Below are 18,698 nucleotides of genomic sequence, written 5' to 3'. Positions count from 1 at the left end.
CAATACAGTGTATACTGAACACTGGCTTTTCTTGTGGGAGTCTGAAATTTTGGTACGTACTAGGCAGAGAGGGGTGCCTCATGACCAGCCTCAATAAAAGACCTAGGAATTAAGTCTCAAATAAGAATCCCGGTAGTGAAGCTATCACTCGCTGTCACAACACACTGCTGGGGAATTAAGCACATTCTGTGTGACTACACCAGGGGAGGACACCCGGAAGTTTGCACCTAGTCTCTTTTACCCATGTGACTTTTCCCTTTGCTGATTATGCTGTGCATCCTTTAGCTATAAAGTATCTTAGTAACACTATACACTGAATCCTGAGTCCTCCTAGCAAATCATCAATACCTAGGAATGGTCTTGGGGACCCCAAAACAGATGTGTAAGAGCTCCTCTAGAATTGGAATCAATGGATCAGGGACTCTCAAACTGGAATCACTAGGCAATGGGATATGCACATCTTTACTACCGTCTGTAAGTTTACTCTTCAGTGTGGTTTTACAAACAGATACATTTCCTTCCAGCAGGGTTTGGGACTTTTTTTCTCCATACCCACGCCAACACTTGGTAATTTCAGATTTTGTACATCATTGCCAATCAGATGTGTGTGAAATGTTACCTCATTTTTTTCCTAGGAAGTACTTTATAACACACTTTTTGGTGGAGTGTAACTGATTTGATAATAAAGCATAATTTCTACTTTATTACTAAGGCATTTATTATTTCAGATGTGCGTTTAATATTACAAGTATTTTAAAAAGTGGCATAGCATTGCATAATAAAAATTAATTGGAACTGGATAAAAGTATAGAATATTTCCTGTAAGAAGGGAAAATAATTATTCATAAAAAATTTGTTCTACAAAGTTTTTTCTAACATATCTAATATAATCATAGGTAAATAGAAAAGTTCAACCCAAGTAAACATTTCATTCAAATTCAAATTTTAAATTGCTACTCTGACTGGCAGCAGTTTGCTAGGAAGTCATTGAATATTTCTAAAACGGGTATCAAAGGGTAAGGCCTATGGTAGGAGACACTACACTGTTGTCATCAGCTCATACCTTATCTAAAACCAACCCTGACAAGCATAACGTAGTTGAATTTCCATGAAACTATAAAAGTAACATAAAATGGTAATTATCATAAAATTAGTTCATTCTCATCAAAATCTTGCTAATTTACATACCACTTCATTTTGGCAGGTAACCAATCAATGACCAAAGGCTTTATGTTATCATGCCCTGTAACTTTGTAGATATACTAATAATAAATGAGCAACCATCCTTAAGCAACTCAATCTGATATTATGTAAAGCTAGTTTTCACTCTTTATGGGTCTAAATCTATTGCATCTACTTGATATGAACTCATTGTAAGTACATAAAAATTTTGCGAGGTAAGAGTTTTCATGTTTTAATGATGAGGCTACAACCTGATTTTATTCAAGAAAATGTTTTTTAAAAATTATCAAATCACCATAATAAAATTCTCCCTTAGTATTTTTATTTTATAACTTTACCTCAAAATAAGGAGCAGGAGATACACATCTTTCACATTTAGTCTTTGTACCTACATATCAAAGTATTAGGATCTGTATAATAGTTGGCTCAAAAGATTGTTTTTCTGTGTGTTCATGTCTTTGTACTTTAAATATTGGGCTGGCCAAAAAGTCCATATGGTTTTTCATAAAATAAAAGACACATTTTTCATTTTCACCAAAAACTGTATTGATTTGAATATTTTGAGTATGTCAGCTGATCTACATGATATAATGTTGATTGTTCTCAATTAATATCTTGATTTGATCACTATCAATTTCAACTGGTCTACCTGACTATGGAGCATTGTCCAGTGAGAAACCTCCAGCACAGAACTTCGCAAACCACTTTTGACACGTTCAACCAGTTACAGAACCTTCTCTATATACTGCACAAATCTTTTTGTGTGTTCCAGTTCCGTTTTTACCTTTCTGGAAATAATAAAAACATAATATGCCAAAAATGTTGCATATTTCCTTCCATCTTCAATATTAAAATTATTATGCAAAAATTCACTAGTTTTATATATTACAGGCTTTAAAAAATGCATGCTGATAGGACAGCTGTCATAATACAATCTAACAAAAATTGTTTTGAATGAAGTTCAAGACAACTAAGCACTACTTGAGCCATCTTACGGAAAAAAACAAATGAACTTTTTGGCCAACCCAATGTATTAGTGATAATTTAAGCACAACCCACTTACTTACCCAAACTCCCAGCTGCCATCGCAGACTGCAGCGCAGTGGTCAGACCTGGAATCATCTGGTAGTAGTACACTGTATCTGCACACAGGCAGGCTGCGGTGCCCGCCACTCCTGGCCAACTCTGAACAGGTCGGGGAAACCCCACCAAGAACAAAGGAAGGGTGAAGAGGGGGAGTAGAGGAGAAGAGAGTAGTGTAGAAAAAACTATGAAGACCAACACGAATGGAGAGAAAACCATGTTGAGTATACATAAAGTGGTGGTTGATTTTCTACGTTTTTTCTCCGTCCACGATGCCAAAAGTATAGCCACAGCAAACTGCAATTTAGAGATGAGCTGAATCAGACGATCACGCATCACACCAACCTGTAGAGACATAAAAATATTTTTCATTGTTAAAGAATCTTTTGCTTTCCTTTTTTATTCTTAAAAATATTTTTAATTCTTACTCTTCATTCTATTCATTTCATGAATTTTCAAGGTCACAAAAGGAAAACTATAATTTTATTACTGCTCTCTTATTTTGGAGCATATAGCCTTCATTTGAGATTCTTCGTTATAATTTTCTCCAACCTTACAATTAATAAATGAGACTATATTTTTAAAAGTTTGGCCTCCCTTAAAAAAAGCAGTATTAACAGTTCTCTTTGGTAATGTCTGTATCTCAAGGTTGACTAAGTTTTGCTTACATGCTCATTAAGTCATGAAAACTAGAAATGATAAATAGTCCAACAACTGTCCTTAATTTATCCTTATTTTAAAGAAGAAAAAAAAGTAATGCCACAAGACAAACCTCAATAGATTGAAATCATACTAAGTATGTTCACACAAATCACATAAAATGTTTTTCAACCTGAATTAAATCAATAATAGAAAGAAATCTGAAAATTAAAAAGACACATTCCTAAATGACCAATGAGTAAAAGAAGAAATCACAAGATAAATAAGAAAATATTTTGAAATAAATGAAACAAAAATACTACATACCAAAACCTGTGATATAGCTAAAACAGTTCTCAGAGGGAAATTTATAGCTTTAAATGTCTATATTAAAAGAAAAGAATGATCTTACATCAATAACTTAATCTTCTAAGGAAACTAGAGAAGTCAGAAAACAAAAAGCAAACTAAACCTCAAGTAAACAGAAGGAAGAAAATAAAGATTAGAGCACAAAATAATAAAATAGAAAAAAACGACAGAGAAAATCAATGAAACCAAAAGCTGGTTTCTTGAGATCAACAAAACTGACAACCCTTTAGCTAGACTGACCAGGAAAAAGAAGACTCAAATTACTAAAATCGTGAAAGAGAGAAGTAACATCACTCCTACAGAAAAAAAATTAAAAGGATTATAAGAATACCATGAACAACTTATGCCGAAACTGATAAGTTCCTAGAAAGACATAAATTACCAAAACTGACTCAAGAATAGAAAATCAGCCCTCGCTGGTGGGACTCAGTGGATTGAGTGCCAGCCTGCGAACCAAAGAGTCTCTGGTTTGATTCCCAGTCAGGGCACATGCCTGGGTTGTGGGGCAGGTCCCCAGTGGGGGGGGGCCCATGAGAGGCAACCACACATTGATGTTTCTCTCCCTCTCTTTCTCTCTCCCTTCCCCACTGTCTAAAAAATAAAATAAATTAAAAAATCTTTAAGAACAGAAAATCAAAATAGACCTGTAACAAGTAAAAAAAATCTGAATTAGTAATTTTAAAGCTACCCACAGAGAAAAGCTAGGTCCAGATGGCTTCTATACTACAAAATATTTAAGATACATACTAAATACACCCTGGCTGGGGTGGCTCAGTAGATTGAGTGCTGCCCTGTGAACCAAAGGGTCACCGGTTCGATTCCCAGTCAGGGCACATGCCTGGGTTTCAGGCCAGGTCTCTAGTATGGGGCACAGGAGAGGCAACCACACATTGCTGTTTCTCTCCCTCTCTTTCTCCCTCCCTTCCCCTCTCTGTAAAAATAAATAAAATCTTAAAAAAAAAAAGATACATACTAAATACTATGAGGCACTTAAAAATAATTAATATGAAATTTCCAACTCATTTTACAAGGTCAGTGCTATTATGCTATGTAAACCAAAGACATGATAAGAAAATAAAGGCATATCACATAAAAATTCTCAACAAAATATTAGCCAATCAAATCCTGCAACATATAAATAGGATTATACACCGTGCGTGACCTAGTGGGATTTATTCCAGGGATGCAAGGTTGGTTTAACACCCAAAACCAATGTATTAAAAACCATATGACCATTTCAGTAGACACAGAAAAAGGATCTGACAAAGTCCAACAATCTTCATGACAAAAAGACAACTGGAATAGAAGGAAATATGTCAGTCTTATAAAAAGCACCTACATAAAACTAATAGCTGGTATAATTTTTAATGATAAAAGACTGACATTAACATAATGGAGAAAGACTGAATGCTTTCATCATAGGATGTACATTCTTTCTTCTTCTTTCAACATTATACTAGAGGTTCTACCCAGGACAGTTAGGCAAAAGAAATGAAAGACATCTAGATTGGAAAGGAAGAAGGTAAACTACCTTTACTATATGTAATTTGCAGGTAACAATATATACAGAACATCCTAAGAAACTCATTAAAAATCTGTTACAATAAGAGTTTGGTGAGGTTTCAGGAAACAAGATTAATATAAAAATAATCAGTTGTATTCTATATTGTAGCAATAAACAAGCCAAAAATATGAAGTAAGGAAACAATTTCATAACATCATCATAAAGAATATAATACTTGGGAATAAATTTAATAAAAGCATAACACTTGTACATTGAAAACTACAAAACATTGGTGAAATAAATTCAAAGAAGAACTAAATAAATGTAAGGACATCTCATGCTTGTGAATGGAAAGAATATTTTTAAGATGGCAATATTCCCCAAATTGATCTACAGATTTAAGGCTATTCCTATCAAAGTTCCAGATGCCTTTTTGCAAAAAACTGAAAGCCGAAACTAATACTTATATGGTAATGTAAGGGTACCAGAATAGTAAAAAACAATCCTGTACAAGGACTCACACTTTCCAATGTCAAAACCTACTACACAGCGATAGTGATCCAGACAGTGCAGTTAAGGATAGGTATATAAATGAATGGAAATAAACTGGGAACCCAGAAACAAACCCTCACATTTGCCATTTGGTTTTTGACAAGGATGCCAAGAAAAGTCATTGAGGAAAGACTAGTTTTCCAATAAATGGTGCTGACACAATTGTACATCCAATACAAAAGAATGGCTTTGGAACCCTACATCATGTCACATTTATAAATATCAACCCAAAGAGATCATAGATCCAAAAGTAAGAGCTAAAACTGTAAAACTCTTAGAAGAAATCATCGTAAGTATTTATGATCTTGGAGTAGGTAGTGTTTATTAGATGTGACATAAAAAACATCAGTGACAAAAGAAAATATTGATAAACTGAACTTCACTTAAATTAAAACCTTTCTCACTTCAAAGGACATTATCAAGAAAGTAAATGACTACCGATAGAATAGGAGAAAACTTTGGTTTATCATACTTTTATCAAGGAACTTGAATCCAGAATATATAAAGAACACTTAGAATTCAACAATAACAAGACAAATAAAAGGGGGGCAAAGTATTTGAACAGACATTTCTCCAAAAAACATGTATAAATGGTCAATAAACATGAAAAAATGCATTATTAGCATTCAGAGATATCAAATGAAAATCACAAGATAGCAGTTTATACTCACTAGAATGTCTACAATAAAAAAGTCAGATAATAAGTGTGAGGATGTAGAGAAATTAGAATCCTCATGCACTGCTGGTAGAAATGTAAAATTGTGCAACTACTTTGGAAAAATACTTGGCAATACTTTGAAGTGTTAAACAGAGAATTACTACATGACTGAAATTCTAGTGTTAGATACACATACCCAAGAGAAATGAAAATATATGTCTATATAAAAAACTTGTACAGGAATGTCCATAGCAGCATTATTCGTAATAGTCAAAAGTGAAGACCACCTAAATACCTATTTTCTGATGAAAGAATCAACTAAGTGTGTATATCCACTCAACAGAATATTCAGCAACAAAAAAGATAAAATACTGATACATGCTACAATACGGAAGAACCTGGAAAACATACATGAAAGAAGCCAGATGTAAAAGACCATTTGTGCGAAATGTCCAGAATAGACGAATCCACAGAAACAGGAAGTAGATTTGATGGTGGCTGGGGCTGGAGCAGGGGATGGATGTGATGAAGAGTAGGAATCGAGAAAGGACAGTGTGTATGAGGTTTCTTTTGGGATGTTGCAATGTTCTAAAATTAGATCGTGGTGATGACTACAAAGTTCTGAATATATCACTGAACGACATTAAATGGATGATTTTATGGTTTATGAGCTACATTTCAATAAAACTGCTAAAAATACATTTACCAGTAAGAGCCTGAGTCCTGTGTTCAGGCTTCTGTTCCACCACGTGTCTACGCTGGAAGTCAGCAAGTGCGCGGCTGACACGACAACTGTCTCCAGTAACGCATTTTCTGTGTTCTGCCACACCTGCAGGGCACAAGGTACCCACTTCACCAGGGAGAATGTGGTAATCGATATCAACTCTTAGAATTAACAAAATCACAAATTTAGAAGTAGAAAAAAAATATTAAGTGCCTACTAGGATTACCATTCTGAAAGCTCTCGTGAATCCGACGGAGACAGACGCAGAGTGGAGCACTTGTAAGGAACTGTCCAGTGAAAGAAATGCTATCATAGCAAAAGGTGCCACTAAGACGAAGAAAAAAAAAGAAGACTAACTAAGGCAAAGTAACCTCTTCTACCATATTTTATTTTTGCCAATGTGAGGTTTTTAAATGCACATTTAAACAATTAACTTAAAAAAAAATCCAAAATGAACCAAAACATGAGAGAATAAATGCTTATACAAAGCATATTACACAAATATTTGGAATTCTAAAATATTTCTGTACACTTTGTAAATAGAACACAAGGTTAGGTTTTTACCTTCCTACCTAGATTTAGCAAAGTCCGTCGGACAACAGCAATCTTCATAAGCCTTGCTTGCTTCTCCAAGAATAACGGCACAGCTCGCACATCCTTTGGATAGAACGGGTTTCGGAAAATTCCAAAGATATAGACACTTTGAATTTCTCTAAGTAACCACAGTATTATAAGTAATATCATCAAAACATAGCCAACAATAGCCTGGGGACTGTTTTTGGAAATCGGTGAGCAACAAGCAAAATGATGCAGCAAAACACTTTCTAAGAGAGCCAAGACTAATATAATGATGTAGGAGAGGCACTCCTTCCAAGTAAAGTGTTTTTCTGAACCAGTGGGTAAGGCCTTAGATTTAGTTTCAACTCTGTGTCTGGTTATGCTGTGCTGGAAGACAAAACCCATCTCACTTAGGTTAAGACTCAGTAAGAACCCAAGTGCAGTCATGAAAAGAACCACTCCAACAGTGCTGGGAATGAAATACGATGTTACAGCTGTTCCAGCAGAAATGATGAACATTATTAATAGCCTGTGGAGAAAAAAAAAAGATTTGCTTAAAAAGAAAAAATGTACTTTAAGAGTAGGTTACATATAACTTTAATATTTAAAATAATTACCGTACGTGGGTTGACATTGGTGAGCCTCCAAGGCCAAACTCTAAAATTTGCTCCATTGCCCATAAAAAAAGTGCATCAGGTGGGGGCAGAACCCCGAGTGCCCACAGAAAGGGTAAAAATATAAACAAGATGTGTAAAATCTGATTCATTTGTTCTAGAGCTGGTATATTTACCATAAACCTGTAGAAAAAAGAAAACATTTAAATCATATGAAATAATACATAGAAGAGAATCTTTTCAGGAAAAACAAGACACACACACACACACACACACACACACACCACTGCCATACACACCATCCCCTCCAAACAAAAGAACATTTCCAACTTGCAAAAGATCAATACATATAAAGTTGTGATCGTTGTCCTTCCTTATACCATGAATTACCCGGCTTAATAGTGTGTAAGTTTAGCACTTAGAGAATACTTGGACTCAAATGTAGAAAGAAGATGTAATTAATTTATTGAAAACTGAACTGAGCCCAGGACAAAAACACTGCTCCTTTAAATGTCTAAATTATAATACATTGGCTAAATTCTACCTGTGATTCTTTGGAGTATAACATTTTTAAATTAACATTGCAAGTCACTCTGGGAAAGCCAAAGCCTTACTGCTGTTCACACGTTAGTAGCTGGCAAAGAGGAGACTCTTCTTTCTTCTACTCTCTGGTACTCTCTTGCTCCCACGTCCCAGAATTTGAAGTTAGTAATAGTATAGCAGAAGTCAGCAATATTAGCTTATAAATGTGTCTCTCAGCATGGAAACTTAACTAGCACTTACAGTAGTGTTCCTATTTTATATATACAGTGGTATGGATTTGAGAATACAAATAAGTACAATACAATCTCATAAATTAGAGATGGTTTTTCTCTTAAGTAGGGAAACTGGTTCTTGAAATAGCACTGACCAGTTAAATACAACATCATTAAATGATTTCAAATAATTTAAAAACTTTAAAGCACAAAAGAATAAACATGACTAATTTTTTTGAATGAGGCTAAACAAACATTTGTTTGAAAAGCCAACATCATGGTACTTATGGAGTTCCAGAGATAACTTTCAAGAGATAAATCTCAAGGCTGGTAGAATAATTATACTTGAATATCTGAGCTGCTAGAAATCAAAGCCAAGGGCAAAAGCAATTTCTGTAATAATCACCACTTAAATGTATGTTAATAGTCCAAAAGCAAATGTATAAAAGCCACACATATAATAAGAACATAATTTGTTTGGTCACATGTACCAGGCCTATGCTAGCTAATGCACTCTGCATCATAATGTATGTCCCTTGAATTTTCATAAGCAGGGAATTAATAAACACAAGGTTAACAATGTGATGTTAAATTAGAGGACAGTATTTTGTGTAGTATATTTTAATATAAAGTTCGGCCCTGCCTGGTGTGGCTCAGTGGATTGAGTGCCAGCCTGCAAACCAAAGTGTTGCTCATTCGATTCCCAGTCAAAGCACATGCCTGGGTTGTGGGCCAGGTCGCCAGTAGGGGGTATGTGAGAAGCAACCACACATTAATGTTTCTCTCCCTCTCTATCTCCTTCCCTTCCCCTCTGTCTAAAAATAAATAAAATTTAAAAAGAAGTTCATCTCATCCTGCGAAGAAAATACTGAAGTAACAAAAAATAAAATGAAACCATACACAATAAACCACAGGAAGGTCAAGCAAAACCTGCAGATATGTACAGTTCTTTTTAAAGATGACACTTTTCTTACTGACATAGTCAAAGAGGATAATGTGTAAAAATAATGTATACTCAGGAGATATTTTATCCAAATTAGGTTTACTCCCCAATTTTTTTTTTGTTCTAAACGTAAACAATAAGCAATGGCACAGAAAAGTATTTATAATACAAAGATTTCATAAATAAATAGAAGCACATGTAAGTGAGGTAACCAAACATTGTGATTACGTTCTTGTGTATATGACTCAGCCTCAAACAGATGATTACTGTGATTCGTTTATATGAAAAAATGATTAATTCTAATGTTTCTGATAATGTACGGGAATTTTTTATGGCAAAAAATTCTCAGCCCTCAAGAAAAAAACCTTTGTTTTGACTCTAACAACCATAAAAGTATTTCATATTCCATACACTATGATCCACACACACAATAAACAAAATGTTCTTTATAGTGGCTAAGATGATATAAATATGCATCATTCATTCACATAATTCCTGAGAATCTATTAACAAAGCAGTATAGATTTAATACTTGTCTTTAACAGAACTACACAGTCACTTAAAATTACTAATACACAACTATACTGAATAGAATAAAGAATGGGAAATGAGAAAAAATCACTACACTGTGAGACTCATCTCTTTAATGTTCACATTCTCAGAAATAAAATTAAGACAATTTGATATATTTGACAATTGTTCAAATCTGAATACTGCATACATATCATGCATTATTTATCTGTAGTATCATACCTACTACAAAAAGATATTCTTGATTCTTAATTATTTTGTTAGAAGCTAAAGTTTTCTAAAAGTGAAGTGGGAGGTAACTTTTCTGCACAAAAATGTCAATTTTTTATTAAAAATTTTTTTGAACAATGTATTTTAGTTAAAAAATTTTCTTTGTAATTACCAAACTATAAGTATTAAAACTATATAAAATCATAGTAAATAAAACATAGTAAAAGACATTTTATGCACTTTTTTAAAGAAATGAGTAATGCAGAAAATCAAGGGAACCAATATTATAAATTAACTGAGATTTTTTTTAAAATTAAAATACCTAGGACATCATTTAAATGCAAAGGTATATCACAACAGGTATATAATTTCTGATTCCAGAGATGGCACAGTGAGATAGTAACATAAGAATTTACATTCTGGGCAACTTCCAGTCAAGATGGCGGCATAGGTAAACGTGGCTCACTTCCTCGCACAACCACATCAAAATAACAACTAAACTACAGAACCACCACAATGGACAACCATCAGAAATCAAGCTGAGTGGAATCTGACAACTATGGAATTAAAGAAGCCACATCTATCCAGACTGGTAGGAGGGACATAGAAGCAGAATGGGCTGGTCCCATATTCACGTGTGGTCGATAAAAATTCTGGGAGGAATATCTTGAGAGTGAGGAGTACCAGCCCCACACCAAGCCCCAAGGCCAGAGTTCCACTGCCAGGAAGATATGGCCTATAACTTCTGGCTGCAAAAACCAGTGGGGATTAAGTTGGGAGAAGAAACTTCTGAAGTCCCGAGTAGTCCCTATTAAAGAACCCACACATGGACTTACTCAGATTCACTCTCTCTAAGCTGCAGCACCAGGATAGCAGCTTGAAAGGCATCCATGGAGCTGCCTTTCAAGCTGCTACACAGGGAGGAACTGAAGTGTGGCATCAAGGCAAGAGCTGGGGGACAGCTTTCTCCCAGATAGAAAGACGGGTATAGGCTACCATCATTTTTTTGAACCCTCCCCACACAAAGTCACAGAGCTGGCAGGTGGGTGCCATATCTGAGACTACATCAACCTGCCTAACAATGTTTGCCCCACCCTGGAGTACAGCTGAGATTCCATCCCATCCAACTTACGGGTCCACCCAACCTGTTAACAGTGACTCTTCCATATGAATGTCTGGTCTTGACTCATGCTTCGCAACTTCGTAAATCCTCTCTATCAAGTAACAGCTGCCTCAGTGAGCCCTCAGCCTCCATGCCTCTTGCTAAGTGGTCCCAAGCCTGGCACTAGCAGCAGCCAGCCTATGTTCACAGCTTAGCTTTGCCTAAGAATCCCCAGGCCCAGTACAAGTAACAGCCATCTGTAGACTGCCTTATAGCTCATGCATAGTAGTTCTGGAAAGAACACAGGTTGGGGCTGACCTTGGCTTGAACCACCCAGGGAAACGACAGAGCCTGAGCAACCAGTGGAGAGCTACAGACCCTGCCCCTGCACAGCTGATCCTCCAGAGAAGGCAGAAGTTGGTGATCAGTGGTCACAGCCAGTACTTGCAGCTGACTGGCCTGGGCAAATCCCTCCCATTGACCTGCCAACAGCAACCAAGGCTCTACTATAAGAAGAAGGTGTATTCCACCCACATGAATGGCACACCTTGAGTACCCAGCTTGAGTGATAAGGGAGGCTGTGCCGCTGGATCTTACAGGATACCTACTATATTAGGCCATGCTACCAAGACAGGGAGTCATAGCAGCTCTACCCAGTTCATAGAAACAAGCACAGGGACGCTGACAAAATGAGAAGACAAACAAATATGGCACAAATGAAAGAAGAGATCAAAACTCCAGAAAAAGAACTGTAAAAATGAAGATAAGCAATCTTTCAGATGCAGAGTTCAAAACTCCGGTTAGAGATCCAAGATGGCAGGGGAGTAAGTAGAAGCTACACTAACCTACTCCCAGGATCCATTTGGAATTACAACCAAACTGTAGAGAAAGCATCCTGAATAACCAACTACACAGTAGCTGGAGAGACGCCTTATAACTAAGGATAGACAGAAGAAACTACTTCACCACAAGATTGGTAGGGAGTATGGAGGAGGCGCAGGAGGGCTCGCTGGGCTCCCATGGGTAGTGGATGAAGTTTTGAAGGGCTATTTCAGTTGCTGGGGTGGGAGGGTTCCCCCTAAGAATTGTGGGCTGTAAACCCAAGTTGGGCTCCCCAGCTTATAGCACCAGAACCAGAAAGGAACCCAGGTAACATCCAGATGTGAAAAGCAGCAGGGTTTTTGTCTGCCAGGGACAGCTGAAGATGCAGACAGCCTCTTAAAGGGCCTACCTACAAAATTTCATTTGCGGCCGCACACACTGGGCTCCGGCAGAGGGAGGGCAGAGTGGACTAGAGACACTTAAGGAGAGTCTGGTGTTGGTGGCTCTGAGGTGAGGACTGAAGGCAGGGCCAACAGGATCCCTGTGCTGAGTCATTCTCCATACTCCAGGAGCCATTTTCCTCAGTGCAGCACTCCTCTCCCAAGTGGCATCAGCCTGAGGGGAAACAATAACCCTGCCTGCAAGAATTACTCTGCACCACCACGTGGATCTTAAGCTGGGCTGCTGATTACAGTTTCATTAGTTTAACAACTGATCAGTTTAACAACTCCTCAGTTTAACAACTAAGGTGGAAAATACAAAGAAGAAGCCAAAATGGGAAGACAAAGAAACAGACCTCAAATGAAAGAACAAGAGAATTCTCTAGAAGAACTAGATGAAATGGAGATAAGCAATTTATCAGATAGAGTTTAAAAGTAATGATTATAAGCATATTCAATAGCATGAAAAAAAGACAAAGAAACCATAAAAAAGGACCAGTCAGCAACAAAGAATGCAATATCTGAGATAAATAATACACTGAAAGGAATAAACAGTAGGTCAGATAAAGCAGAGGACTGAATCAATGACTTGGAAGACAAGGTAGAAAAAAATACCCAGGCAAAACAGGAGAAAAAAAAAAAGAATTTTAAAAAATGAGGAGAGCTTAGGAAATATTTTGAACAATACGAAGTGTAACAACATCCACCTCATGGGAATACCAGAAGGAGAAGAGAGCAAGCAAGGTATCAAGAACCTATTTGAAGAAATAATGACTGAAAACTTCCCTAAACTGGTGAAAGAAAAAGATACACAAGTCCAGGAAGCAAAGAGAGTCCTAAACAACTTGGACCAAAAGAGGCCTACACCAAGGCACATCATAATTAAACTGACAAGGCTTAAAGACAAGGAGAGAATCCTAAAAGCTGCAAGAGAAAAGCAGATAGTTGCATACAAGGGAGCACCAATTAGACTATCATCTGATTACTCAACAGAAACATTTCAGTCCAAAACGGAGTGTTGTGAAATATTCAAGGTGATGAAAAGCAAGAACCTACAACCAAAGCTACTTTACCCATCAAGTCTATCATGTAAAATCAAAGGAGAAATAAGGGGCTTCCCGAACAAGAAAAAGTTAAAGGAGTTTATTAACACCAAAGCAGTACTGTAAGAAATGTTAAAGGGCTCGCTTGAAGAAGAAGAGGAAAAAGAGAAAGAAAAAAAAGAGGACAATAGTCTAACAATAAAATGGCACTAAATATGTATCTATCAATAATCATATTAAATGTAAATGGATTAAATGCTCCAACCAAAAGATAGAGGGTAGCTGAATGAATAAGAAAACAAGACACATATATAGGGTCAGGCAGAAGTAAGGCTTGCTTCAGTGTGGTTGGTAGGGTATGTGAAAGTCTTGCATGAGATGAATAGCAATTTGAACATTTCACCTAAAATGTCATATGGTGTGCTTGAATGTGATATTGTTATGTTACAGAATTACATGCTTATGATTGTGTAATAAAAATGGGGTGTTATTTGTGCCACACCTTGTATATGCTGACTCTAAGAGACCCATCTCAGATTGAAAGGGATGGATAAAGATATTTCATGCAAATGGAAAGGGAAAAAAAGCTGGGGAAGTGGTACTTATATCCAACAAAACAGACTTTTAAAACCAAGGCTATACTGAGGACAAATAAGGACATCCTTAATGAAAAAAGGAACAGTCCAACAAGAGGATATAACCCTAGTAAACATCTATGCATCCAACATAGGAACACCTAAACATGTGAAGCAAATCTTGAGGGACATAATGGGGAGGGGTCAACAGAAATACAGTCATAGTTAGGAATTTTAACACCCCTTTCACTTCAATGGATAGATCTTCCAGGCAGAAAATCATGAGATGACAGCAGCCTTAAACAACACTCTAGATCACATGGATTTAATTGGTATCTTCAGAGCGTTTCACCCCAAAGTAGCAGGATATACATACTTTTCAAGTGCACATGGAACGTTTTCTAGGATAGACCACATTGTTAGGACACAAAACAGGTCTCAATAAATTTAAGAGACTGAAATCATATCAAGCATCCTCTCTGACCACAATGCTATGAAACTAGAAATCAATCACAAGAAGAATAATGAAAAACATGCAAAGACATGGAAGCTAAATAACATGTTATTAAGCAATGAATGGGCCAACAACATGATCAAGGAAGAAATCAAAAGATACCTTGAAACAAATGAAAATGAGGACACAACTATCCAAATCTGTGGGACACTGGGAAAGCAATCCTAAGAAGGAAATTCATAGTATTACAGGCCTATCTCAAAAACAAGAAAACGCTCAAATAAACAATCTAACTTCATACTTAAAGGAACTTGAAAAAGAACAACAAACAAAGCCCAAAGTGAGCAGAAGGAAGGAAATAATAAAGATCAGAACAGAAAGAAATGAAAGAATCTAAAAAAAAAATTTACAGAAAAGATCAATGAATACAAGAGATGGTCCTTTGAAAAGATAAACAAGATTGACAAAGCTTTAACCAGGCCCACCAATAAAAAAAGAGAAAGGACTGAAATAAAATTAGTAGTGAAAGAGAAGAAATAACAACTGACACTAAAGAAAAAGGATTGTAAGAAATTATTGTGAGCAACTATATGCCAAATAACCGGACAACCTGGACAAAATGTTTAAATTCCTAGAAACATACAATCTTCTGAAACTAAATCAGGAAGAATCAGATAATCTAAACAGACACGTTACACCTAGTGAAACTGAAGCAGTAATAAAAAAACTCCCAACAAACAGAAGCCCTGGACTGGGTGACTTCATGGGTGAATTTACAAAACATTCCAAGAAGAACTAACACCTCTCCTTCTCAAACTATTTCATAAAGTTCAAGAGGAGGGAATGGTCCCAAACTCATTTTACAAGGCCAGTATTATGCTAATTCCAAACTATCCAGATAGAGACACTACAAAGAAAGAAAATTATGGGCCAATATGCCTGATGAACATAGACACTAAAATCCTCAACAAAATATTAGCAAACCCAATACAGCAATGCATCAAAAAGATCATACGCAGCGATCAAGTGGGATTTATTCCACAAGTGCAAGGTTGGTACAACATTCACAAATCAATAAATGTGCTTCACCACATAAAAACACGAAGGATAAAAACCACATGGTCATATCAATAGACACAGAAAAAGCATTTGATAAAATCCAGCACCTATTTAAGATTAAAAACTCAGCAAAGTAGGACTAGAGGGAATATACCTAAACATAATAAAGGCCATATGTGACAAAACCACTGCTGGCATCATACTCAAAAGGCAAACTACAAGCGTTACCCTTAAGATAGGAAAGAAGACAGAGATGTCCACTTTCACCTTTTATTCAACATAGTACTGGAAGTCCTAGCCACAGCAATCAGACAAGAAGAAGAAATAAAAGGCATCCAAATTGGAGAGGAAGTAGTAAAACTGTCTTTATTTGCAGATGACATGCTTCTGTACATAAAGAACTCCAAAAATTCTACCAAGAAACTACTAGAACTGATAAATTCAGCAAAGTAGCAGGATACTAAATAAATATCCAGAAATTAGCTGCGTTTTTATATGTCAATAGTGAACTAAGAAAAAGGGAAATTAAGAAAATAATCCTGTTCACAATTGCTTCAAAAAGAATAAAATACCTAGATATAGCCTAAATATGGATGTAAAAGACCTGTACTCAGAACCAAGAATATAAAAGACCTGTACTCAGAAAATTATAAGACACAGAAGAAAGGAATTGAAGAACGTACAAATAAGTACGAACAAGCACATACCATGTTCATGGATAGGAATAATTAACATCTTAAAATGTCCATAATACCCAAAACAATCTCTAGATTCAATGCAATTCCTAATAAGATTCCAATGACGTATATTAGAGAAGTAGAACAAATATTTCAAAAATGTATATGGACCCACAATAGGCCCTGCCGAGCAAAAGCAATCCTGAAAAAGAGAACAAAGTTGGAGGAATCATGGTACCTAATATTAAACTATACTATAAGGTCATAGTAATTAAAACAGCATGGTACTGGCATAAAAACAGACACACGAATCAATGGAACCGAAGAGAGAGCCCAGAAATAAACCCACACCTTTATAGACAAGTAATATTTGACAGAGGAAGCAAGTACATACCATGGACTAAAGATAATTTATTCAATAAACGGTGTTGGGAAAATTAGATGGATATGTGCAGAAAAATGAAACTAGACCACCTTCTTACATGACACACAAGAATAAATTCAAAATGGACCACAAGCTTAAATGTTAGACCTGAAACCACAAAAATCCTAGAAGAAAACATAGGCAGCAAAATCTTAGACATTGCTCATAGCGATATTTTATCGGATATATCTTCCCAGACAAGGGAAACAAAAGAAAAAAAATAAAAAATGGGACTACAGCAAACTAAAAAGTTTTTGTGCAGCACAGGAAATCATCACCAAATAAAAAGACAGCTCACAAAATGGGAGAACATATAGCCAATACATCTGATAAGGGGTTAATACCCCAAAACTTATAAAGAACTTATTCAACTCAACACCAAAAATACACACAACCCAATTAAAAAATGGGTGAAGGACTTGAATAGACACTTCTCCAAAGAGGACATAAAGATGGCCAATAGACATATGAAAAGATGGTCAATGTCACTAATCATCAGATAAATGCAAATTAAAACCATAATGAGATACTATCTAACACCTGCCAGAATGGCTATCATCAATAAATCAACAAACAACAGGTGCTGGCGAGAATGTAGCAAAAGGGGAACTCTTTTGCAGTGTTCGTGGGAATACAGACTATGCAGCCACTGTGGAAAGCAGTACAGAGATATAAAAAACTAAAAATGGGTCTGTCTTTTGACCCAGGAAGCCCACTTTTGGGAATATATCCAAAGGAATACAAAATAACAATTCGAAAGAACATAAGGACCCCTATGTTCATTGCAGTGTTACGTACAATCACCAAGGTATGGAGGTAGCACAAGGGTCCATAGGTAGATGAATGGATAAAACAACTATGGGACATTTGCACAATTGAGTACTACTTGGCAGTAAAAAAGAAGAAAATTTACCCTCTGCAACAGTATATACAGACCTGGAGAACATTATGCTATGTGAAATAAGCCAGTCAGAGAAAGACAAATATCATATAATTTCTCTCAGATGTGGAATCTAATGAACAAAGTGAACTAACAAGGAAAATGGGGACAGACTCATAGATGGAGAGCAGGATGACAGCTGGGGGGCAGTGAGGAGATGGAGAGATTGAGGAAAAAGGACTCATGTACATAGACAACAGTGTGGTGATTACTGAGGGTAGGGGGTTTTAAGGGGAATAAACAGCATTGGAAAAAGTACAATAAAGATTAAACTCAAAAAAGTAAAGAAAAATTAACACTGGTTATAAGGATACTCAAGGAACTTAGTGGGACCTCAACAGCATAAAAAAGAGCCAGTCAGAAACAAAGGATACACTAAGTGAAATAAAGGATTTACAGGGAAACAATAGTAAAGAGGATGAGACCGAGAATCAAATCAATGATTTGGAATATAAGGAAGTAAAAAACAATCAGAACAACAAGAAAAAATAAACCAAAAAAATTAGGATAGTGTAAGCAACTTCTGGGACAACATCAAGAGGTCTAACATGCTGCCAATGCATCATAGGAGTGCCAGAAGAAGAGGAGAAGAGCAAGAAATTGGAAATCTATTTGAAAAATTAAAGAAAGAAAAATTCCCTAATTTGGTAAAGGAAATGGACATGTAAGTCCAGGAAGCACAGAAGAATCCCTAACAAGATGGACACAAAGAGGCTCACACCAAGACACATCATAATTAAAATGCCAAAGGTTAAAGACAGAGAGAGAATCTGAAAAGCAGCAAGAGAAAAGCAGCTAGTTACCTATGGGGCAGTTCACATAAGACTGTCAGCTGATTTC

The 18,698-nt window shown here is 36.2% G+C and overlaps 1 protein-coding gene across 2 annotated transcripts in view; it reads right to left on the bottom strand.

Moving 5' to 3' along the window:
* PCNX4 (pecanex 4) overlaps nt 1-18,698 on the bottom strand; it is a 40,403-nt gene that overhangs the window by 11,929 nt on the left and 9,776 nt on the right. For both annotated transcript variants that reach the window (XM_045201497.2, XM_024567800.3), the window contains exons 3-7: nt 7,887-8,066; nt 7,284-7,798; nt 6,938-7,038; nt 6,694-6,816; nt 2,250-2,610 (exon numbers count right to left, since the gene is read on the bottom strand). In XM_045201497.2, coding sequence (XP_045057432.2) covers nt 2,250-2,610; nt 6,694-6,816; nt 6,938-7,038; nt 7,284-7,798; nt 7,887-8,066 — 1,280 coding nt within the window. The remainder of the gene's footprint in view (nt 1-2,249; nt 2,611-6,693; nt 6,817-6,937; nt 7,039-7,283; nt 7,799-7,886; nt 8,067-18,698) is intronic.

Source organism: Desmodus rotundus, chromosome 7 (assembly GCF_022682495.2).
Source record: "Desmodus rotundus isolate HL8 chromosome 7, HLdesRot8A.1, whole genome shotgun sequence".
Taxonomy (NCBI): Eukaryota; Metazoa; Chordata; class Mammalia; order Chiroptera; family Phyllostomidae; genus Desmodus; species Desmodus rotundus.
This window is presented reverse-complemented; position numbering and strand designations above follow the sequence as displayed.